The sequence below is a fragment of the Xenopus tropicalis genome, chromosome 5 (genome assembly GCF_000004195.4).
Source record: "Xenopus tropicalis strain Nigerian chromosome 5, UCB_Xtro_10.0, whole genome shotgun sequence".
Lineage (NCBI taxonomy): Eukaryota > Metazoa > Chordata > Amphibia > Anura > Pipidae > Xenopus > Xenopus tropicalis.
Genome location: NC_030681.2, coordinates 7,051,826 through 7,070,921, shown reverse-complemented (window position 1 = coordinate 7,070,921; position 19,096 = coordinate 7,051,826). Strand labels below are relative to the sequence as shown.

The 19,096-nt window shown below is 46.2% G+C and overlaps 1 protein-coding gene across 2 annotated transcripts in view; it reads left to right on the top strand.

The window, feature by feature from the left end:
* galnt14 (polypeptide N-acetylgalactosaminyltransferase 14) overlaps positions 1-19,096 on the top strand; it is a 234,379-nt gene that overhangs the window by 212,207 nt on the left and 3,076 nt on the right. For both annotated transcript variants that reach the window (XM_031901791.1, NM_001078901.1), the window contains 6 exon segments: positions 882-966; positions 1,922-2,025; positions 12,024-12,150; positions 13,670-13,762; positions 14,762-14,845; positions 14,979-15,123. In XM_031901791.1, coding sequence (XP_031757651.1) covers positions 882-966; positions 1,922-2,025; positions 12,024-12,150; positions 13,670-13,762; positions 14,762-14,845; positions 14,979-15,123 — 638 coding nt within the window.

Genomic DNA, 19,096 nt, shown 5'->3' with positions numbered 1-19,096 from the left:
TGGGCACCTTGGGGGGTGCAGGGCCCACCGGGCCTGCCGCCTCAGGAGCCCTGCACCCCCCAAGGTGCCCTCGCCAGTGGCGTCACCCGCAGTCCAACCCTGCCCTAATGTTAATACAAAGGCATAAAGAATAAGTAAAGCTTCTTTTTAAATCTCTAAAATTACTCTGTTGAGCCCCCAGAATAACATACCTTTTCAACTGCAGCTCCTTTACTGACTTCCTTGTCTCCGCCCCCTTTTGCTTTCCGAGCCCTCCTTTCCTCTCTGATTATGTGGAGCTCGAAGGGATGCCTACTGGGCGTGCCTGATTGGTTTTATTTGGAGCAGAGGCAGTGAGCATGCCCAGTAGGCACCTCTTTGAGGTCCACATAATCGGAGAGGGAAGAAGAGCTCAGAAAGCAAAAGGGGGTGGAGCTTCACGATAGACATGGAAGTCAGTAAAAGAGCTGCAGTTCAGCTGCTTGTAATAGAGAAACAAAATAAATCTGGATGCAGAGAGAAATGTATGTTATTCTGGGGGCTGTACGGAGTAATTTCTAAAATAAAAGGCTTATTTATCCTTTACAGGCAAGTTGTTTAAATAATATGGAAGTTCCATGTCTATATTAGCCCAGACTGGATTCTCAGCCTATGAATGGGGCAGCTTCAAAAACTCTGATAAACAGTGCCCTCTATTGGTTACATTTTACTGAACAATTATGGGATGATGTTTATATAGTCATGGACCCTCCATATAATTTAAACTACTTGGCTTTAAAGGTTAAGTAAGCCTTTTATCATGCACAGCAAAAAAGTCCTGCCGTAGCCGCAGTTCGTGAATTTTCTGCCGTTTTGCAAACTGACCAACTGCAACTTTTTTGACCCATTACTTTTTGTACTAGGGTTCGACTGGAGTCTGCACTTCAAGTGGGAGCAACTGTCAGCGGAGCAAAAAGCAAAACGATTGGACCCCACGGAGCCCATTAAGTGAGTAGGAGAATGTGCTGTGCTGCGCTACACTGGCTGGGGGGGGGGGGGTTACTCTTAAAGGGGTAGTTCACCTTTGAAATAACTTTTAGTATTATGTAGAGAGTGATATTCTGAGACAATTTGCGATTGGTCTTCATTTTTTATTATTTGTGATTTTTTTTATTTATTATTTTGTGATTATTTTGCTTTTTATATAGCAGCTGGAATTTCAGCAGCTATCTGGTTGCTAAGGTCCAAAGGACCCTGGCAACCAGTCATTGGTTTTAATGAGAAACGGAATGAGGAAAATGAATAGGAGAGGCCTGAATAGAGTCAAGTAATAAAAAGTATCAATAGCAATAAAATTGTATGAGGAAATGGGGGTCAGTGAACGCTGGGAAAAGGCAGAAAAATAATTTTCTAATAATAATTTATTAATAATATTAATAATAATAATCAAAAACTATACAAAAAAAACGTGCTTAGAATTAACCATTCTATAACATATTAAAAGTTAGTAGTTTTTTGGTTATTTGATTTTCAGTTCAGCAGCTCTCCAGTTTGGAGTTTCAGCAGCTATTTGGTTGCTAGGGTGCAAGTTACCTTAGCAACCAGGGAGTTGTTTGGATGAGAGACGGGTATATGAATAGGAGAGGGACTGAATAGAAAAGAAAGTTACAACAAGTAACAGTAACAATAAAACTGGAGCCTCACAGAGCAATAGGGTTTGGCTGCCGGGGTCAGTGACCCCCATTTATAAACTGCATAGAATTGGAAAAAGAAGGCAAATAATTAAACAATTGTAACAAATAAATAATGAAGACCAATTGAAAAGTTGCTTAGAATTGGCCATTCTATAACATACTAAAAGTTAACTTAAAGGTGAACCGCCCCTTTAATAAGCTCTGCTTGTATCAAATGGAGGATGGATATGTACCAGTAATTTGCCCTTTAATTGCATTTGAACCCTCAGGACTCCTGTTATAGCCGGGGGCCTTTTTGTCATCGAGAAGTCTTGGTTCAATCACCTGGGCAAGTACGACACGGCCATGGACATCTGGGGTGGAGAGAACTTCGGTGAGTGGCCCTGTTTATAGAGTTATGGTGTATAGAGTTATTTCTACTGGGGGGGGAACCCATTTTATTTTCATTCCAATGCCCCCAAACTGATCCCTCTTAGTTACTGATGACCAGCCAATGGCAGGGGGAGTTGGGGCACAAGAGGAGGAAGAGGTGAATCATACCAAGGTGTTGACCATTAACCTAGTAATGTGCTCTTGGAGTTGGTCATCATCCCGAGGATCAGTTCAGACCATAAAATCACCCTATGTCCGGTGGCCACCATAACTGGAGATCAAACTGCCATAGAACCAAACTCAACTCAGGTTCAGTGAAGGCAGTAGCGACTCTTCAGATAGGGAAAAGGTCCTTCCTTTGCACAGGGTCCATCCAGTTAGGACTGTAATGGCGGCTCAGCTTCTCCAAGTGTAAGCAGGTAACAGTTGAGGCTTTTGTAGCTATTGTCCAACCAAGGTCTCCAAGACCAAGAGTTTGAAGGACCTCTATGGGAACATGCAACTGGCTAAAAGCCAAACACTCTTCTTGCAACTGGGTCCTACTGTAGGTCAGATGACTCTAGCCTGCCATTAGGAGGTCTTCCCATGGTCACAAAAGTGGGCTAAAGGGGGCAGTGAAGAGTATACCAGTTTATTCAACAACGTCAATACTTCAATACTTTGTAGGCATACCTGGGGGGGGGGCATTCTAAGGACCAGGGTCGGACTGGGAGATGCAGGGCCCACCGGGGCTGCAGCCCCAGGACACTCTCCCCAGAGGAACCCCCACCATGGCCCCCACACACACCCCCAGCCCCCATTGGCCACTCAACCCCCTCCCCCAAGCACATAAACTAAGGCACGTAGGGAGAGGGATACCCAGCCCTGGATTTCTTATCTGGGTGCCTGAGGCTGCCCCTATTCACGCCCCTCCCCCCCCACACGCATTTGTGGCCCTGGGGTTACCAGAGATCGGCTCTTGGCTGGCAGGGCCCATAAGCGTCGGGGCCCGTTGGGTTTTTTGTCGGTGTCCCACTGTCCCAGTTGACCCTGGTAAGGATCTTTGAGTGCTGGTTTAGCAAAAGGGAGACGTCCCTGACTTTGATTGACAGCTTATGTTGAGTCCAAACGTGAATCCCATTGGGCGCTGGTTTAGCAAAACAAAAGGGAGACGTCCCTGACTTTGATTGACAGCTTATGTTGAGTCCAAACGTGAATCCCATTGGGCGCTGGTTTAGCAAAGCAAAAGGGAGACGTCCCTGACTTTAACTGACAGCTTATGTTGAGTACATACGTGAAGCCCATTGGGCGCTGGTTTAGCAAATCAAAAGGGAGAAGTCCCTGACTTTGATTGACAGCTTATGTTGAGTACATATGTGAAGCCCATTGGGTGCTAGTTTAGCAAAGCAAAAGGGAGACGTCCCTGACTTTGATTGACAGTTTATGTTGAGTCCATATGTGAAGCCCATTGGGCGCTGGTTTAGCAAACCAAAGGGAGACGTCCCTGACTTTGATTGACAGCTTATGTTGAGTACATATGTGAAGCCCATTGGGCGCTGGTTTAGCAAAGCAAAAGGGAGACGTCCCTGACTTTGATTGACAGTTTATGTTGAGTACATATGTGAAGCCCATTGGGCGCTGGTTTAGCAAAGCAAAAGGGAGACGTCCCTGACTTTGATTGACAGCTTATGTTGAGTACATATGTGAAGCCCTTAAGCTGAAACCCAAAACAATGACTTTTTGTATAAAACAAAGAGGGAAAGGGCACATTATGGAACGCGGCGCCACTTGAGAGGCCAAATTAATGGCAGGTGTTTGGCATTGCGGCGTAAGCAGCGGGTTTTACATATCGGACTCGGTGTTTAACAATCACTTAGATTAAAAAAAACCCGTCTCCCGCGTGCGGATTTGCTGGAATGCGCAATGGAAGTTATTCAAAACTCTCATAAAATATGAATTATTAAATCTTTATTTTCCATCTCCCGAAAGCTCATTAAACAGATTGGTATTTACCAAGAGATAGCATGGAACTGCAGGCGTAGCGACGGCGTATAAATCATACAGGGGGGGGGGGGGGAAGAAAAACAGCCAATCAGTTTCAATGACTTGTTATTTTTGGGGTATGTATTAATCAATAGATTTCCCGTGGGTATTGTGAGCCCGGCGTGTAATCCTGCCGCTGCACTGAATCATGGGAATATCCAGTAAGATATATCTGCGGGGGCTGAGATTCAGGAATGGAGGCTTAATGGAGTTTTTAGCTGGTTCTAAGCCCCCCCCCCGGCCTCATTTAATAACAGGGGGCTACAGTTCAGAGAATCGGGGCAATTGGCCATGTTTCCTAGCACAATGCAGTGATTATTTACCAAGAATTTAAAGTGACAGTGACAGCCGTGCCGGAGCCCGACGCAGGTTAGTATGGGGGGGGGGGGGGGGCAGGGGGTTTATACATTACAAAAGAACAGCAGCCCTAGGGTTAATGTAGGCACATTAATACTTACCACGTTCTAATGCTCTGATTGGCTACAGGCTGGTCTTGTACAATGAACGTTCTAATGCTCTGATTGGCTACAGGCTGGTCTTGTACAATGAACGTTCTAATGCTCTGATTGGCTACAGGCTGGTCTTGTAGAGTGAATGTTCTAGTGCTCTGATTGGCTACAGGCTGGTCTTGTACAGTGAATGTTCTAGTGCACTGATTGGCTACAGGCTGGTCTTGTAGAGTGAATGTTCTAGTGCACTGATTGGCTACAGGCTGGTCTTGTAGAGTGAACGTTCTAATGCTCTGATTGGCTACAGGCTGGTCTTGTACAGTGAACATTCTAATGCTCTGATTGGCTACAGGCTGGTCTTGTACAGTAAATGTTCTAATGTTATGATTGGCTACAGGCTGGTCTTGTACAGTAAACGTTCTAATGTTATGATTGGCTACAGGCTGGTCTTGTACAGTAAATGTTCTAATGTTATGATTGGCTACAGGCTGGTCTTGTACAGTAAATGTTCTAATGTTATGATTGGCTACAGGCTGGTCTTGTACAGTGAACATTCTAGTGCTCCGATTGGCTACAGGCTGGTCTTGTAGAGTGAACGTTCTAATGCTCTGATTGGCTACAGGCTGGTCTTGTACAGTAAATGTTCTAATGCTCTGATTGGCTACAGGCTGGTCTTTTGCAGTGAATGTTCTAATGCTCTGATTGGCTACAGGCTGGTCTTGTACAATGAACGTTCTAATGCTCTGATTGGCTACAGGCTGGTCTTGTACAATGAACGTTCTAATGCTCTGATTGGCTACAGGCTGGTCTTGTAGAGTCAACGTTCTAATGTTATGATTGGCTACAGGCTGGTTTTGTACAGTGAACATTCTAGTGCTCTGATTGGCTACAGGCTGGTCTTGTACAGTGAATGTTCTAGTGCTCTGATTGGCTACAGGCTGGTCTTGTACAGTGAACATTCTAATGCTCTGATTGGCTACAGGCTGGTCTTGTACAGTAAATGTTCTAATGCTCTGATTGGCTACAGGCTGGTCTTTTGCAGTGAATGTTCTAATGCTCTGATTGGCTACAGGCTGGTCTTGTACAGTAAATGTTCTGAAGTTATGATTGGCTACAGGCTGGTCTTGTAGAGTGAACATTCTAGTGCTCTGATTGGCTACAGGCTGGTCTTGTACAGTGAACATTCTAATGCTCTGATTGGCTACAGGCTGGTCTTGTACAGTAAATGTTCTAATGTTATGATTGGCTACAGGCTGGTCTTGTACAGTAAATGTTCTAATGTTATGATTGGCTACAGGCTGGTCTTGTACAGTAAATGTTCTAATGTTATGATTGGCTACAGGCTGGTCTTGTACAGTAAATGTTCTAATGTTATTATTGGCCACAGTCTGGTCTGGCGAACGTTCTAATGCTCTGATTGGCTACAGTCTGGTCTTTACAGTGAATGTTCTAATGTTATGATTGGCTACAGGCTGGTCTTGTACAGTGAATGTTCTAATGCTCTGATTGGCTACAGGCTGGTCTTGTACAGTAAATGTTCTAATGTTATGATTGGCTACAGGCTGGTCTTGTACAGTGAATGTTCTAATGTTATTATTGGCCACAGTCTGGTCTGGCGAATGTTCTAATGCTCTGATTGGCTACAGTCTGGTCTTTATAGTGAAAGTTCTAATGTTATGATTGGCTACAGACTTGTCTAGTACAGTGAGTGTTCTAATGCTCTGATTGGCTACAGGCAGGTGTTGTAGAGTGAACGGTTTTATACAGGGAATGTGCAACTCTTAATTCTATTCCCACTGACCCCCCCAATTAATGCTGATTAAGAATAAGTGATAGGGGCACTTACTGCCCAAGGAAGGTCACTGACAGTCCCTGGAATGAGAATGGAAATCCTGGGAAACGCCCCAGCAGCCTGGCAGCAAAGGAGTTAATAAGCCGGCGAGGAATCAATAGCAGCGCGGTGTCTGTCGTACAGCAGCCAAACAGCACAGGCGCAAATGGAATTACTAAGATACAGCGTCTCGTGTCGGGACAAGCGGCCACGCATGGCTGAGCCAGAACAAGCTGATAGTTTAGAAGCTGACACTTTCTATTAAACAACACAATCTACAAGCGACAGTGAGAGCGAAGCTGTTAACATCGCGGCAAATGAATGGCGAGAAGCATGATAAATGCGATTTCTACAGATCTCACTGGCTGCTCCTGCCTGAACCATATTATTAATGTGCAGAATGTATTATTCTCCCAGGCACCGTCCCCCAACACCAGGGGCTCAACAGCACCCACAAGTGTTGTATATATGTCTGGGAAATAATGTACCCCCTACTGTAAATGATAAGGATATTAGCAGTCACTGAGGGGTTCTGTGCCCCCATATAAAGGCACAAGGCTGCAGGCTGAGTTATACAGGGAACTCTGAGTATCACTCATGTATTATAAGGGATAATGTACCCCCTACTGTAAATGATAAGGATATTAGCAGTCACTGAGGGGTTCTGTGCCCATATAAAGGCACAAGGCTGCAGGCTGAGTTATACAGGGAACTCTGAGTATCACTCATGTATTATAAGGGATAATGTACCCCCTACTGTAAATGATAAGGATATTAGCAGTCACTGAGGGGTTCTGTGCCCCCCATATAAAGGCACAAGGCTGCAGGCTGAGTTATACAGGGAACTCTGAGTATCACTCATGTATTATAAGGGATAATGTACCCCCTACTGTAAATGATAAGGATATTAGAAGTCACTGAGTATGTTATAGAATGGCTAATTCTAAGCAAGTTTTTAATTGGTCTTTATTTTTTCTTTTGAATTATTTGCCTTTTTTCTGCCTTTTCCCAGCGTGCAAATGGGGGTCACTGACCCCACAAACTGTTTAACTGTTGAGACTGACCAGAAGCCACATTAAGGTTGGCCACTAGTCTCGCTGTAGGGGACCAGCAGGCCAAACATAGAAAAGTAATTAGCTGTCTGGTTCCAGCAGGGCACAATGAGATGGGGCAGCCGGGCTGAGCCCCACTAGACATACAGTAAGGAGATTGACAAGCTGGTTTCCGAGGCGGCAGATTGTATGCAGCTTCTGCCTGGCCGGTTCCCCCTTCTGCGTTGATTTATTTATTCCTGACAATTCATTGGCTCCTCACATGACAGTGTCCTCCTTTGGGAGCAGGAAGCCCATTCGATGTTTATCTTGCGCTGCTCAATATTCTGATTGCGTTTTTAGCCTCGGGAAACAAATGTATTTATTTTCCCCCCTCGTTTCTCCTGTGTGAGATTGTTGCACCTTACAGACTGTGGGGCTTATTAACACTAAGCAGTTTAGCAGGGTTTCACTCATATGTATCCTAATGAATAACTACAACTCCCAGCATGCCTTATTTATTCGAGCTGTTGACACTGGGAAACGTAGTTCTGAAGGTGCCAAAACAATGACCGTTACCAGTCTGTGGTATTTGTAGGAATGAGCCCCCCTTATCTAGTGCCACGACTACTTGGGCCTACAGGTTGGCACGGCCATGTTGTTCACTCTTGGTTGCACCAGTGCAGAGCCAAGAATGTTCTCAGAGTGAGGCTTGGAACACACACCAGAGGGGCGGGGCCTAATGCACACACAGAGTATAGAGGCCTGTGGCTAATCACACAATGCAGAGGGCAAAGTGCATAGAAATGGCTGATTGTGGTGGGTTTTTTTGCACTTTGCTCACTACATGGGGCATTATAAATGAACCCTTGGGTAATTAGAGATCCCCTTGGCACCTACGGGCACTGCTGGGGCGCTGTGAGAGATCTATATCAGATCTGGTCCATTTAGATATGAAATTAGTAAAACAAAATGGCTGACAAATGACTGTACAGGGCAGCCAAAATGGACTGAAACCAGCGTATCTGCCTGGCCAAGAGAGGGGAACTTTGGGGGTTATGTCACTATAAAGCAGGGGTGTCAAACTCAAGCACATAAGGGGGCCAAAATCTAAAAAAACAGGCTAATTTTTTATTAATATACTTAGTAAGATACTAAGGGGTATATTTATCACAATGTGTAAAAAGTGGAGTAAGACATTACCGGTGATGTTGCTCATAGCAGCCAATAGATGCTTTGCTACTGTTCAAATCTGATTACTGATTGGATGCCTTGGGCAACATTACCGGTAATGCTTCACTCCACTTTTACACAGCATGATAAATATACCCCTTAGTCTTAGTTACTATGTGAGGAAAATGGAGATTGATCAGGCTGGATTGTCAGACACACTCACCAAGGGCCACATAGAACAGCCAGGTGGGCCGGATTTGGCCCCCGGGCCTTGTGTTTGACATATATGCTATAAAGGATGCATATATCATATCTAAATATCCCCCCCATATTATTGGCCATGTCCATGCTTGAAATGAGGGATGGGCGTGTCGTAATGATCCTAGCCACAAGCACAGTAGGAGGGGGATAGCCAATCACAGCCACAAGCAAAAAAAAAAGGCTTCAGTTCCCTATCAGGTCAGCATAGCTGCTGATTGGTTCCTATAGTGCAGTGTGCTGAGTGCCGCCGGTCCCCCTGCACAGCCTGGGCCAAGCCGGCTGGGTTGCCTAGGGTGCAGATGTGTGGGGGGGCTGCGGGGGCCATCGGTGGGGGGCTGTGCGGTGGGGGTAAAGGGCACTGAAATAGGGGTAAGTGAAAGAAGAGGTACCTGCCTGGCGCCCACCCACTGTTGCACCCTAGGCAAGTGCCTCTTCTGCCCACCCCTAGTTCCGGCCCTGGGGGGCAGCAGGAAGTGGAAAGGATGGGCGTAAGGTTGCCGCCTATCCGGTTTTGACCTGGCCTGCCCGGTTCTTGATAGGGCTGTCCGGGTCAAAATTGCCTGCCCATTCTCCCAATTTAGGATTCCCGAAGATTGACATGATGATTGGCCAATTGCAGATGGCTTAATCATAGCCCCTCCCAAGTCACATCAGACCCCACCTCTCTGCCCAGAGTACCCGGGCAGGAGGGATAGTAACCCTAGATGGGCGTCCTTTGCATCCTCTCCCCTAGTAAGTGCTAGTAAGTGCTGCTATGTCATGGTCTCAACAGGTGGGGGTGCTGTTACATAAACCCTAAGTAACTGGAGTCTGCTACATTGTTTCAGGGATGAGGAGCAGCAGTGCAGAGAGTAGAAAGGGACAGACGCCGCTTTATTAATGAATTTATTTATGAATATAAATGGGAACTGGTTGCAATGTTCCCTGTGAGTCACAGACACAAGTGCCGGAGTCAGAACTGTGTGTCGTGTCCCGGTATGAATAGCGGCAGTCATGTTGCTGCCAACACACCGAGCGCTGAGCCGTGTTGTGTCAGGCAATTGTCATGTATTGTCAGAAGCACAAAACAGAATCAGCGCGTCGGGCAGGGACGGGAAAATGAAGCCTGTGAAATACGTCCCCCGGCAGCTTAGAATTGTAATTCTACCCAGTCTGAGGGGAGGATAAAAGCTTAATATGGTGGGTAATTGTAGTATTCTAACTGTAACTCTCGCTAGCCTTCTGTTTGTAGTGTAGTTATCTGCCATAGTTATATGGTATCTCTCTGTACAGGCTATGGGCAAACTTAGGGGGCTGTTCCTGCTGAATTGTGCTTAGTAAAGGGGAATCCCTATGTGCCATAGTTTTATGGTATCTCTCTGTACAGGCTATGAACAAACTTAGGGGACTGTTCCTGCTGAATTGTGCTTAGTACAGGGGAATCCCTATGTGCCATAGTTTTATGGTATCTCTCTGTACAGGCTATGAGCAAACTTAGGGGGCTGTTCCTGCTGAATTGTGCTTAGTACAGGGGAATCCCTATGTGCCATAGTTTTATGGTATCTCTCTGTACAGGCTATGAGCAAACTTAGGGGGCTGTTCCTGCTGAATTGTGCTTAGTACAGGGGAATCCCTATCTGCCATAGTTTTATGGTATCTCTCTGTACAGGCTATGAGCAAACTTAGGGGGCTGTTCCTGCTGAATTGTGCTTAGTACAGGGGAATCCCTATGTGCCATAGTTTTATGGTATCTCTCTGTACAGGCTATGAGCAAACGTAGGGGGCTGTTCCTGCTGAATTGTGCTTAGTACAGGGGAATCCCTATGTGCCATAGTTTTATGGTATCTCTCTGTACAGGCTATGAGCAAACTTAGGGGGCTGTTCCTGCTGAATTGTGCTTAGTACAGGGGAATCCCTATATGCCATAGTTTTATGGTATCTCTCTGTACAGGCTATGAGCAAACTTAGGGGGCTGTTCCTGCTGAATTGTGCTTAGTACAGGGGAATCCCTATATGCCATAGTTTTATGGTATCTCTCTGTACAGGCTATGAACAAACTTAGGGGGCTGTTCCTGCTGAATTGTGCTTAGTACAGGGGAATCCCTATGTGCCATAGTTTTATGGTATCTCTCTGTACAGGCTATGAGCAAACTTAGGGGGCTGTTCCTGCTGAATTGTGCTTAGTACAGGGGAATCCCTATCTGCCATAGTTTTATGGTATCTCTCTGTACAGGCTATGAGCAAACTTAGGGGGCTGTTCCTGCTGAATTGTGCTTAGTACAGGGGAATCCCTATGTGCCATAGTTTTATGGTATCTCTCTGTACAGGCTATGAGCAAACTTAGGGGGCTGTTCCTGCTGAATTGTGCTTAGTACAGGGGAATCCCTATGTGCCATAGTTTTATGGTATCTCTCTGTACAGGCTATGAGCAAACTTAGGGGGCTGTTCCTGCTGAATTGTGCTTAGTACAGGGGAATCCCTATGTGCCATAGTTTTATGGTATCTCTCTGTACAGGCTATGAGCAAACTTAGGGGGCTGTTCCTGCTGAATTGTGCTTAGTACAGGGGAATCCCTATGTGCCATAGTTTTATGGTATCTCTCTGTACAGGCTATGAGCAAACTTAGGGGGCTGTTCCTGCTGAATTGTGCTTAGTACAGGGGAATCCCTATGTGCCATAGTTTTATGGTATCTCTCTGTACAGGCTATGGGCAAACTTAGGGGGCTGTTCCTGCTGAATTGTGCTTAGTACAGGGGAATCCCTATGTGCCATAGTTTTATGGTATCTCTCTGTACAGGCTATGAGCAAACTTAGGGGGCTGTTCCTGCTGAATTGTGCTTAGTACAGAGGAATCCCTATGCTGCCATAGTTTTATGGTATCTCTCTGTACAGGCTATGAGCAAACTTAGGGGGCTGTTCCCCCCTAATGCACTTCATTTGTAAAAGATCATTACATTGAATACCAAACTACAACTCCCATAATCCTCTGCAGTAAGCGCCAGTAGTTTGGCTATAGTTTATGAGATTTCTTACTTTCCCCTATTTCAGTAGAATTTCTATCTCTGGTTCGGCGAGGGGATGATAAGGAATAATTCCCGTCAGTAGAGACGCGACTCAGTACGCTCCATGTTAGCTCTGATTAGAATTGCACGGCGGAGCATAATCTGTTTAACCCAAGGCTCGGAGCCATCTGATATTATTTGTGCGCTGGGCTAATAGGAATGAGACGCGGCTAAACTCCATTTCCTTTCAGAGATCTCGTTCCGCGTGTGGATGTGCGGCGGCAGCCTGGAAATAATCCCCTGCAGCCGAGTGGGACACGTGTTCCGCAAGAAACATCCCTATGTCTTTCCAGAGGGCAACGCCAACACTTACATTAAGTAGGTACAGCCCCCCCCCCGTATATCCACAGCCGAAATGGGCCCTGTGTGAAATAAAGGCCATACTGTTCTATAAAGGCTTCTACAATGTTTAAAGGGGAAGTTAACCTTTCTATGTTATAGAATATTCTATTCCTAGCAACTTTGCAATTGGTCTTCGTTATTTCTTTTAAATCGTTTTTCAGTTATTTTCTTTCCTCTTCTACATCTTTCCAGCTTTCAAATGGGGGGGTGTTGGCAGTGGGCGGGCCAAGCCGACCAAGTTGCCTTGGGCGCCCGGCTCTGAACCATACTGGTGCTCTGTTACACCCCTAGGGGGTATATTGCCCATTCTGCTGAATAGGATATGGCTGAAAGTGGGGAATGGGGTTTTGCTACATTTCTCCCTATGAGAATGTGATAGATAGAATGTTGAAACTGTAAGGGATAGAATGGGGGCAATGTTAGGGATACTAACATTGCCACCATTCTATCCCTTGCATTGTCAACGTTCTATCTATCACATTCTCACAGTTCTAGGACATACATAATTATCTATCCTTCACATTCTAATATTCTTTCCTTAAAAGTCTAACCATTCTATCTCTCATGTTTCACCATTCTATCCTTCACATATCTCACAGATCTATCCTTCATATTCTAACATTCTTTCCTTAAAAGTCTTACCATTCTATCTCTTATGTTTTACCATTCTATCCCTCACATATCTCACAAATCTATCCTGCATATTCTAACATTTTTTCCTTAAAAGTCTAACCATTCTTTTGCTCATGTTTTACCATTCTATCTCTCACATATCTCACAGATCTATCCTTCATATCCTAACATTCTTTCCTTAAAAGTCTAACCATTCTATCTCTCATGTTTCACCATTCTATCCCTCACTTATCTCACAGATCTATCCTTCATTTTTTAACATTTTTTCCTTAAAAGTCTAACCATTCTTTTGCTCAGGTTTCACCATTCTATCCCTCACAAATCTCACAGATCTATCCTTCATATCCTAACATTCTTTCCTTAAAAGTCTAACCATTCTTTTGCTCATGTTTTACCATTCTATCCCTCACATATCTCACAGATCTATCCTTCATATCCTAACATTCTTTCCTTAAAAGTCTTACCATTCTTTTATGTTTTACCATTCTATCCCTTACATATTTCCATAAAGTGATGGTGAAATCTTGAGAAATATGATTAGTCATCCCTCAAAATTCTACCCTCACATTATCTTCACCCCACAGTGCCAGGTTTATGGGGGACAATGCCTGAAGCAACCCCCCCACCTCAATTGCCCCCCCCATTTAAATCCTTTGCCATTGGCCATCATCAACACCCTCCATCTTGAATTCCCCCACCACCTAGGAGCTAGGGGAATACTGACAGAAGATGTAGGTGCCCTGTGGCCCCCCAGTATGGCACCCTAGGCAGTTCCCCTTCGGCCCCCACCCCTAGTAGGGTCGGTACCTGGGCTGTGGGACGAGGCAGATCTGATTGATAACTTCAGGCTGTTCCTCCACAGAAACACCAAGCGCACCGCGGAAGTATGGATGGACGAGTTCAAAAACCATTATTATGCAGCGCGGCCGGCCGCCCAAGGGAGACCGTATGGAGAGTAGGTATCACCCCGACTGAGAGAATGGAAATAGAAATACAGATTTTAGCCAAATGCATTGGGGAATGAATGCTCCCCAATAGAGAATGGGGTGCGCGGGAGTGTGATTCCCACCTATGGGATTGCACCATTTAATTGTATGGGGGGGGTGTAATAATGGGGGGAGTGTGAGTACATCAATGTGACGGGAAGGCCCGGAATCAATTCATCATACAGACAGCACCGAGTTCCTACAGTTATTGCAGATAGCAGTGTTACATGTAATTCACAGAGATCCTTGGGGGTGGGCCATATCCTAACAAGGGGATGTTTATTGGCTCATTGTTTCTCCATTTCATTGTCCGGGGGGGGGGGGGGATGTAATAATGGGGGGAGTGTGAGTACATCAATGTGATGGGAAGGCCCGGAATCAATTCATCATACAGACAGCACTGAGTTCCTACAGTTATTGCCGATAGCAGTGTAATTCACAGAGATCCTTGGGGGCGGGCCATATCCCAACAAGGGGATGTTTATTGGCTCATTGTTTCTGCTATGCAGGGAGAGGAGCCAAATTTAATGTATCTAAATCCCAGTATTTACTGTACTTCTACCACTATTACTTAACCCCTGGCCCTTCTGTGTTTGTTGCACTACAACTCCCAGAAGCCCTCTGATAGCTCTGAGGCCCTCAAGGGAGGGTTTTAGAAGTTGTGGTTTATCAGTAAGTATCTTTTTTTTATGGGGCACCAGAAAGTCCAGCAGGGCCAAGGGTTGGACTGGGGGTTGAAGGGCCCACTGGGATGTCCCCACAAGGGATTCCACCACGCCCACCCAAACACCTCCCCTAAATGCCCAAATGTGCATACTAGGCCCGGGAGCGCCCAACAGGGAAAAAACTCAGTGGGCCCTGGTACTTGTGGGCCCCGCCGGCCCAGTCCGGCCCTGTGTATATGTGTAACCTGCCCCCTATAGGAGATTGTGGTGTCCCACGTGTGTCCCATTGTGTTTCTGTTGCAGCATCCAGAAGCGACTGTCACTCAGGAGAACGCTGAAGTGTCGCTCGTTCAAGTGGTACTTGGAGAACGTGTACCCGGAGCTCCAGTGAGTCCCCAATATTGGGTATTAACCCCTTATAATCTGCCCAGGGGTCTGATCATGATAAGACCAGGGAAGGTACCGCGGGGGCGGGGCTAAGTAGGTACAACAGTCTGTATATGGATTTAATGCCTTGCAGGATCCCAGCCGAGTCCTTATCCAAGTCCGGAATCATCCGGCAGAGACAGAGATGCATCGAGTCCCAGAAGACAGAAGGTCCGGAACCCCCGTCTCTCAATTTAGTTCCGTGCAGCAGCCTTAAAGGGGTTTCGCCACAATCTCAGGTACCGCAGTGCATGCTGGGATGGGCACTATTGCTTGCCCTTGGTCCTGGCATGTAAATACGCCCCGGTTAGTCTCTCGCTGCTACTTATTAGCTGGAATGCAATGAGCCACAAAAGGGATCAAATGGGATTTATTTTGGGTTCGTTGGTCACTCATTTGTCCCATTTTAAAGGGGACGTTCACATTTGAGTTAACTGTTAGTATGATGTAGAGAGTAATATTCTGAGACAATTTGCAATTGGTCTTCATTTTTTATTTGTAGTTTTTTTAATCATTTCAGGTGTTTGTTCAGCAGCTCTTCAGTTGGGAGTTTTAGCAGCTGGTTGCTAGAATCTAAATTGCCTTAGCAACCAGGGAGTGGTTTGAATGAGAGACAGGACTATGAATAGGGGAGGGTCTGAATAAAACTGCAGCCTCACAGAACAATAGTTTTTGGCTGCCGGGGTCAGTGACCCCCATTTGAAAGCTGCAAGGAGTTAGCAGAAGAAGGCAAATCATTTAAAAACTATTAAAAATAAATAATGAAGACCAATTGAAAAGTTGCTTAGAATTGGCCATTCTGTAGCATACTAAAGTTAACTTCCATTTTAAAACCTAATGTCCAGCCGCACCTCCTGTTTCCCTGCACATTGCCCCCCCAGTCGCACCCCCTGTTTCCCTGCACATTGCCCCCCCAGTCGCACCCCCTGTTTCCCTGCACATTGGGCCCCCCCCAGTCGCACCCCGTTTCCCTGCACATTGCCCCCCCCAGTCGCACCCCCTGTTTCCCTGCACATTGCCCCCCCCAGTCGCACCCCGTTTCCCTGCACATTGGGCCCCCCCCAGTCGCACCCCCTGTTTCCCTGCACATTGGGCCCCCCCCAGTCGCACCCCCTGTTTCCCTGCACATTGTGCCCCCCCCCAGTCGCACCCCCTGTTTCCCTGCACATTGCCCCCCCCCAGTCGCACCCCCTGTTTCCCTGCACATTGGCCCCCCCCAGTCGCACCCCCTGTTTCCCTGCACATTGCCCCCCCCCCAGTCGCACCCCCTGTTTCCCTGCACATTGGCCCCCCCCAGTCGCACCCCCTGTTTCCCTGCACATTGGCCCCCCCCAGTCGCACCCCCAGATTCTCCTTATTATACAATATGGGGAGCAGGCTTGGCGGTGCCGCTTACTAACACTTCTTGCAGCGCCTTGTGACAGCCGTGATTTTAATTCCCTTTTCCCATTAATAGTGCCGGGAGATTAATAGATTGTTTCAATCTTGTGCTAAGTCAGCACCAGCAGTGCATGGAACTTCATATTAAATTGCAACTTGCTACGCGCCGAGTTCCCCGACTGATTATATCTTGTGATACGCACAGCGGCCCGGGAGCTGCATTAATGCAAAGAGGGGGCCCCCTAGGGGTCTGCTCACTAACTGCCGACTGCTCCGGCCTTACGGACTCTGAGTTACCCAGTGTGAATATACAGTATATACAGTGGCTTACAAAAGTATTCGGCCCCCTTGAACTTTTCCACATTTTGTCACATTACAGCCACAAACATGAATCAATTTTATTGGAATTCCACGTGAAAGACCAATACAAAGTGGGGTACACGTGAGAAGTGGAAGGAAAAGCATACATGATTCCAAACATTTTTTACAAATAAATAAGTGCAAAGTGGGGTGTGCGTAATTATTCAGCCCCCTTTGGTCTGAGTGCAGTCAGTTGCCCATAGACATTGCCTGATGAGTGCTAATGACTAAATAGAGTGCGCCTGTGTGTAATCTAATGTCAGTACAAATACAGCTGCTCTGTGACGGCCTCAGAGGTTGCTAAGAGAATATTGGGAGCAACAACACCATGAAGTCCAAAGAACACACCAGACAGGTCAGGGATAAAGTTATTGAGAAATATAAAGCAGGCTTAGGCTACAAACAGATTCCCAAAGCCTTGAACATCCCATGGAGCCCTGTTCCACCGATCATTCAGAAATGGAAGGAGTATGGCACAACTGTAACCCTACCAAGGCACGGCCGTCCCCCTAAACTCACAGGCCGAATAAGGAGAGCGCTGATCAGAAATGCAGCCAAGAGGCCCATGGTGACTCTGGGGGGGCTGCAGGGATCTACAGCTCAGGGGGGGGAATCTGTCCATAGGCAACTATTAGTCGTGCACTGCACAAAGTTGGCCTTTATGGGAGAGGGGCAAGAAGAAAGCCATTGTTAACAGAAAACCATAAGAAGTCCCGTTTGCAGTTTGCCACAAGCCATGTGGGGGACACAGCAAACATGTGGAAGAAGGTGCTCTGGTCAGATGAGACCAAAATGGAACTAACACTGCACATCACTCTGAACCCACCATCCCCACTGTCACATATGGGGGGGCAGCATCATGCTCTGGGGGGGCTTCTCTTCAGCAGGGACAGGGAAGCTGCTCAGAGTTGATGGGAAGATGGATGGAGCCAAATACAGGGCAATCTTGGAAGAAAACCTCTTGGAGTCTGCAAAAGACTTGAGACTGGGGCAGAGGTTCCCCTTCCAGCAGGACAACGACCCTAAACATAAAGCCAGGGCAACAATGGGTTAAACCCAAACATATCCATGTGTTAGAATGGCCCAGTCACAGCCCAGATCTAAATCCAATGGAGAATCTGTGGCAAGATCTGAAAACTGCTGTTCCCAAAGGCTGACCATCTAATGTGACTGAGCTGGAGCTGTTTTGCAAAGAAGAATGGGCAAGGATTTCAGTGTGTAGATGGGCAAAGCGGGTAGAGACATACCCTAAAGCCTGGCAGCTGGAATTACAGCAAAAGGGGGTTCTACAGAGTATTGACTCAGGGGGCTGAATAATTACGCACACCCCACTTTGCACTTATTTATTTGTAAAAAATGTTTGGAATCATGTATGATTTTCCTTCCACTTCTCACGTGTACCCCACTTTGTATTGGTCTTTCACGTGGAATTCCAATAAAATTGATTCATGTTTGTGGCTGTAATGTGACAAAATGTGGAAAAGTTCAAGGGGGCCGAATACTTTTGTAAGCCACTGTATATGGCATTATACAGCCTGTACAGAGAGATACAATAAAACTATGGCACATAGGGATTCCCCTGTACTAAGCACAATTCAGCAGGAACAGCCCCCTAAGTTTGCTCATAGCCTGTACAGAGAGATACCATAAACCTATGGCACATAGGGATTCCCCTGTACTAAGCACAATTCAGCAGGAACAGCCCCCTAAGTTTGCTCATAGCCTGTACAGAGAGATACCATAAAACTATGGCACATAGGGATTCCCCTGTACTAAGCACAATTCAGCAGGAACAGCCCCCTAAGTTTGCTCATAGCCTGTACAGAGAGATACCATAAAACTATGGCACATAGGGATTCCCCTGTACTAAGCACAATTCAGCAGGAACAGCCCCCTACGTTTGATCATAGCCTGTACAGAGAGATACCATAAAACTATGGCACATAGGGATTCCCCTGTACTAAGCACAATTCAGCTGGAACAGCCCCTACGTTTGATCATAGCCTGTACAGAGAGATACCATAAAACTATGGCACATAGGGATTCCCCTGTACTAAGCACAATTCAGCAGGAACAGCCCCCTAAGTTTGCTCATAGCCTGTACAGAGAGATACCATAAAACTATGGCACATAGGGATTCCCCTGTACTAAGCACAATTCAGCAGGAACAGCCCCCTAAGTTTGCTCATAGCCTGTACAGAGAGATACCATAAAACTATGGCACATAGGGATTCCCCTGTACTAAGCACAATTCAGCAGGAACAGCCCCCTAAGTTTGCCCATAGCCTGTACAGAGATACCATAAAACTATGGCACATAGGGATTCCCCTGTACTAAGCACAATTCAGCAGGAACAGCCTCCTAAGTTTGCTCATAAAGCTATAATATACAGTGTAGTTCAGCTGTAACAGCAGTAACATGTATTTTCCATGACATTAATACATTCGTTCAGTAGTCAGACCCCCCGGTGTC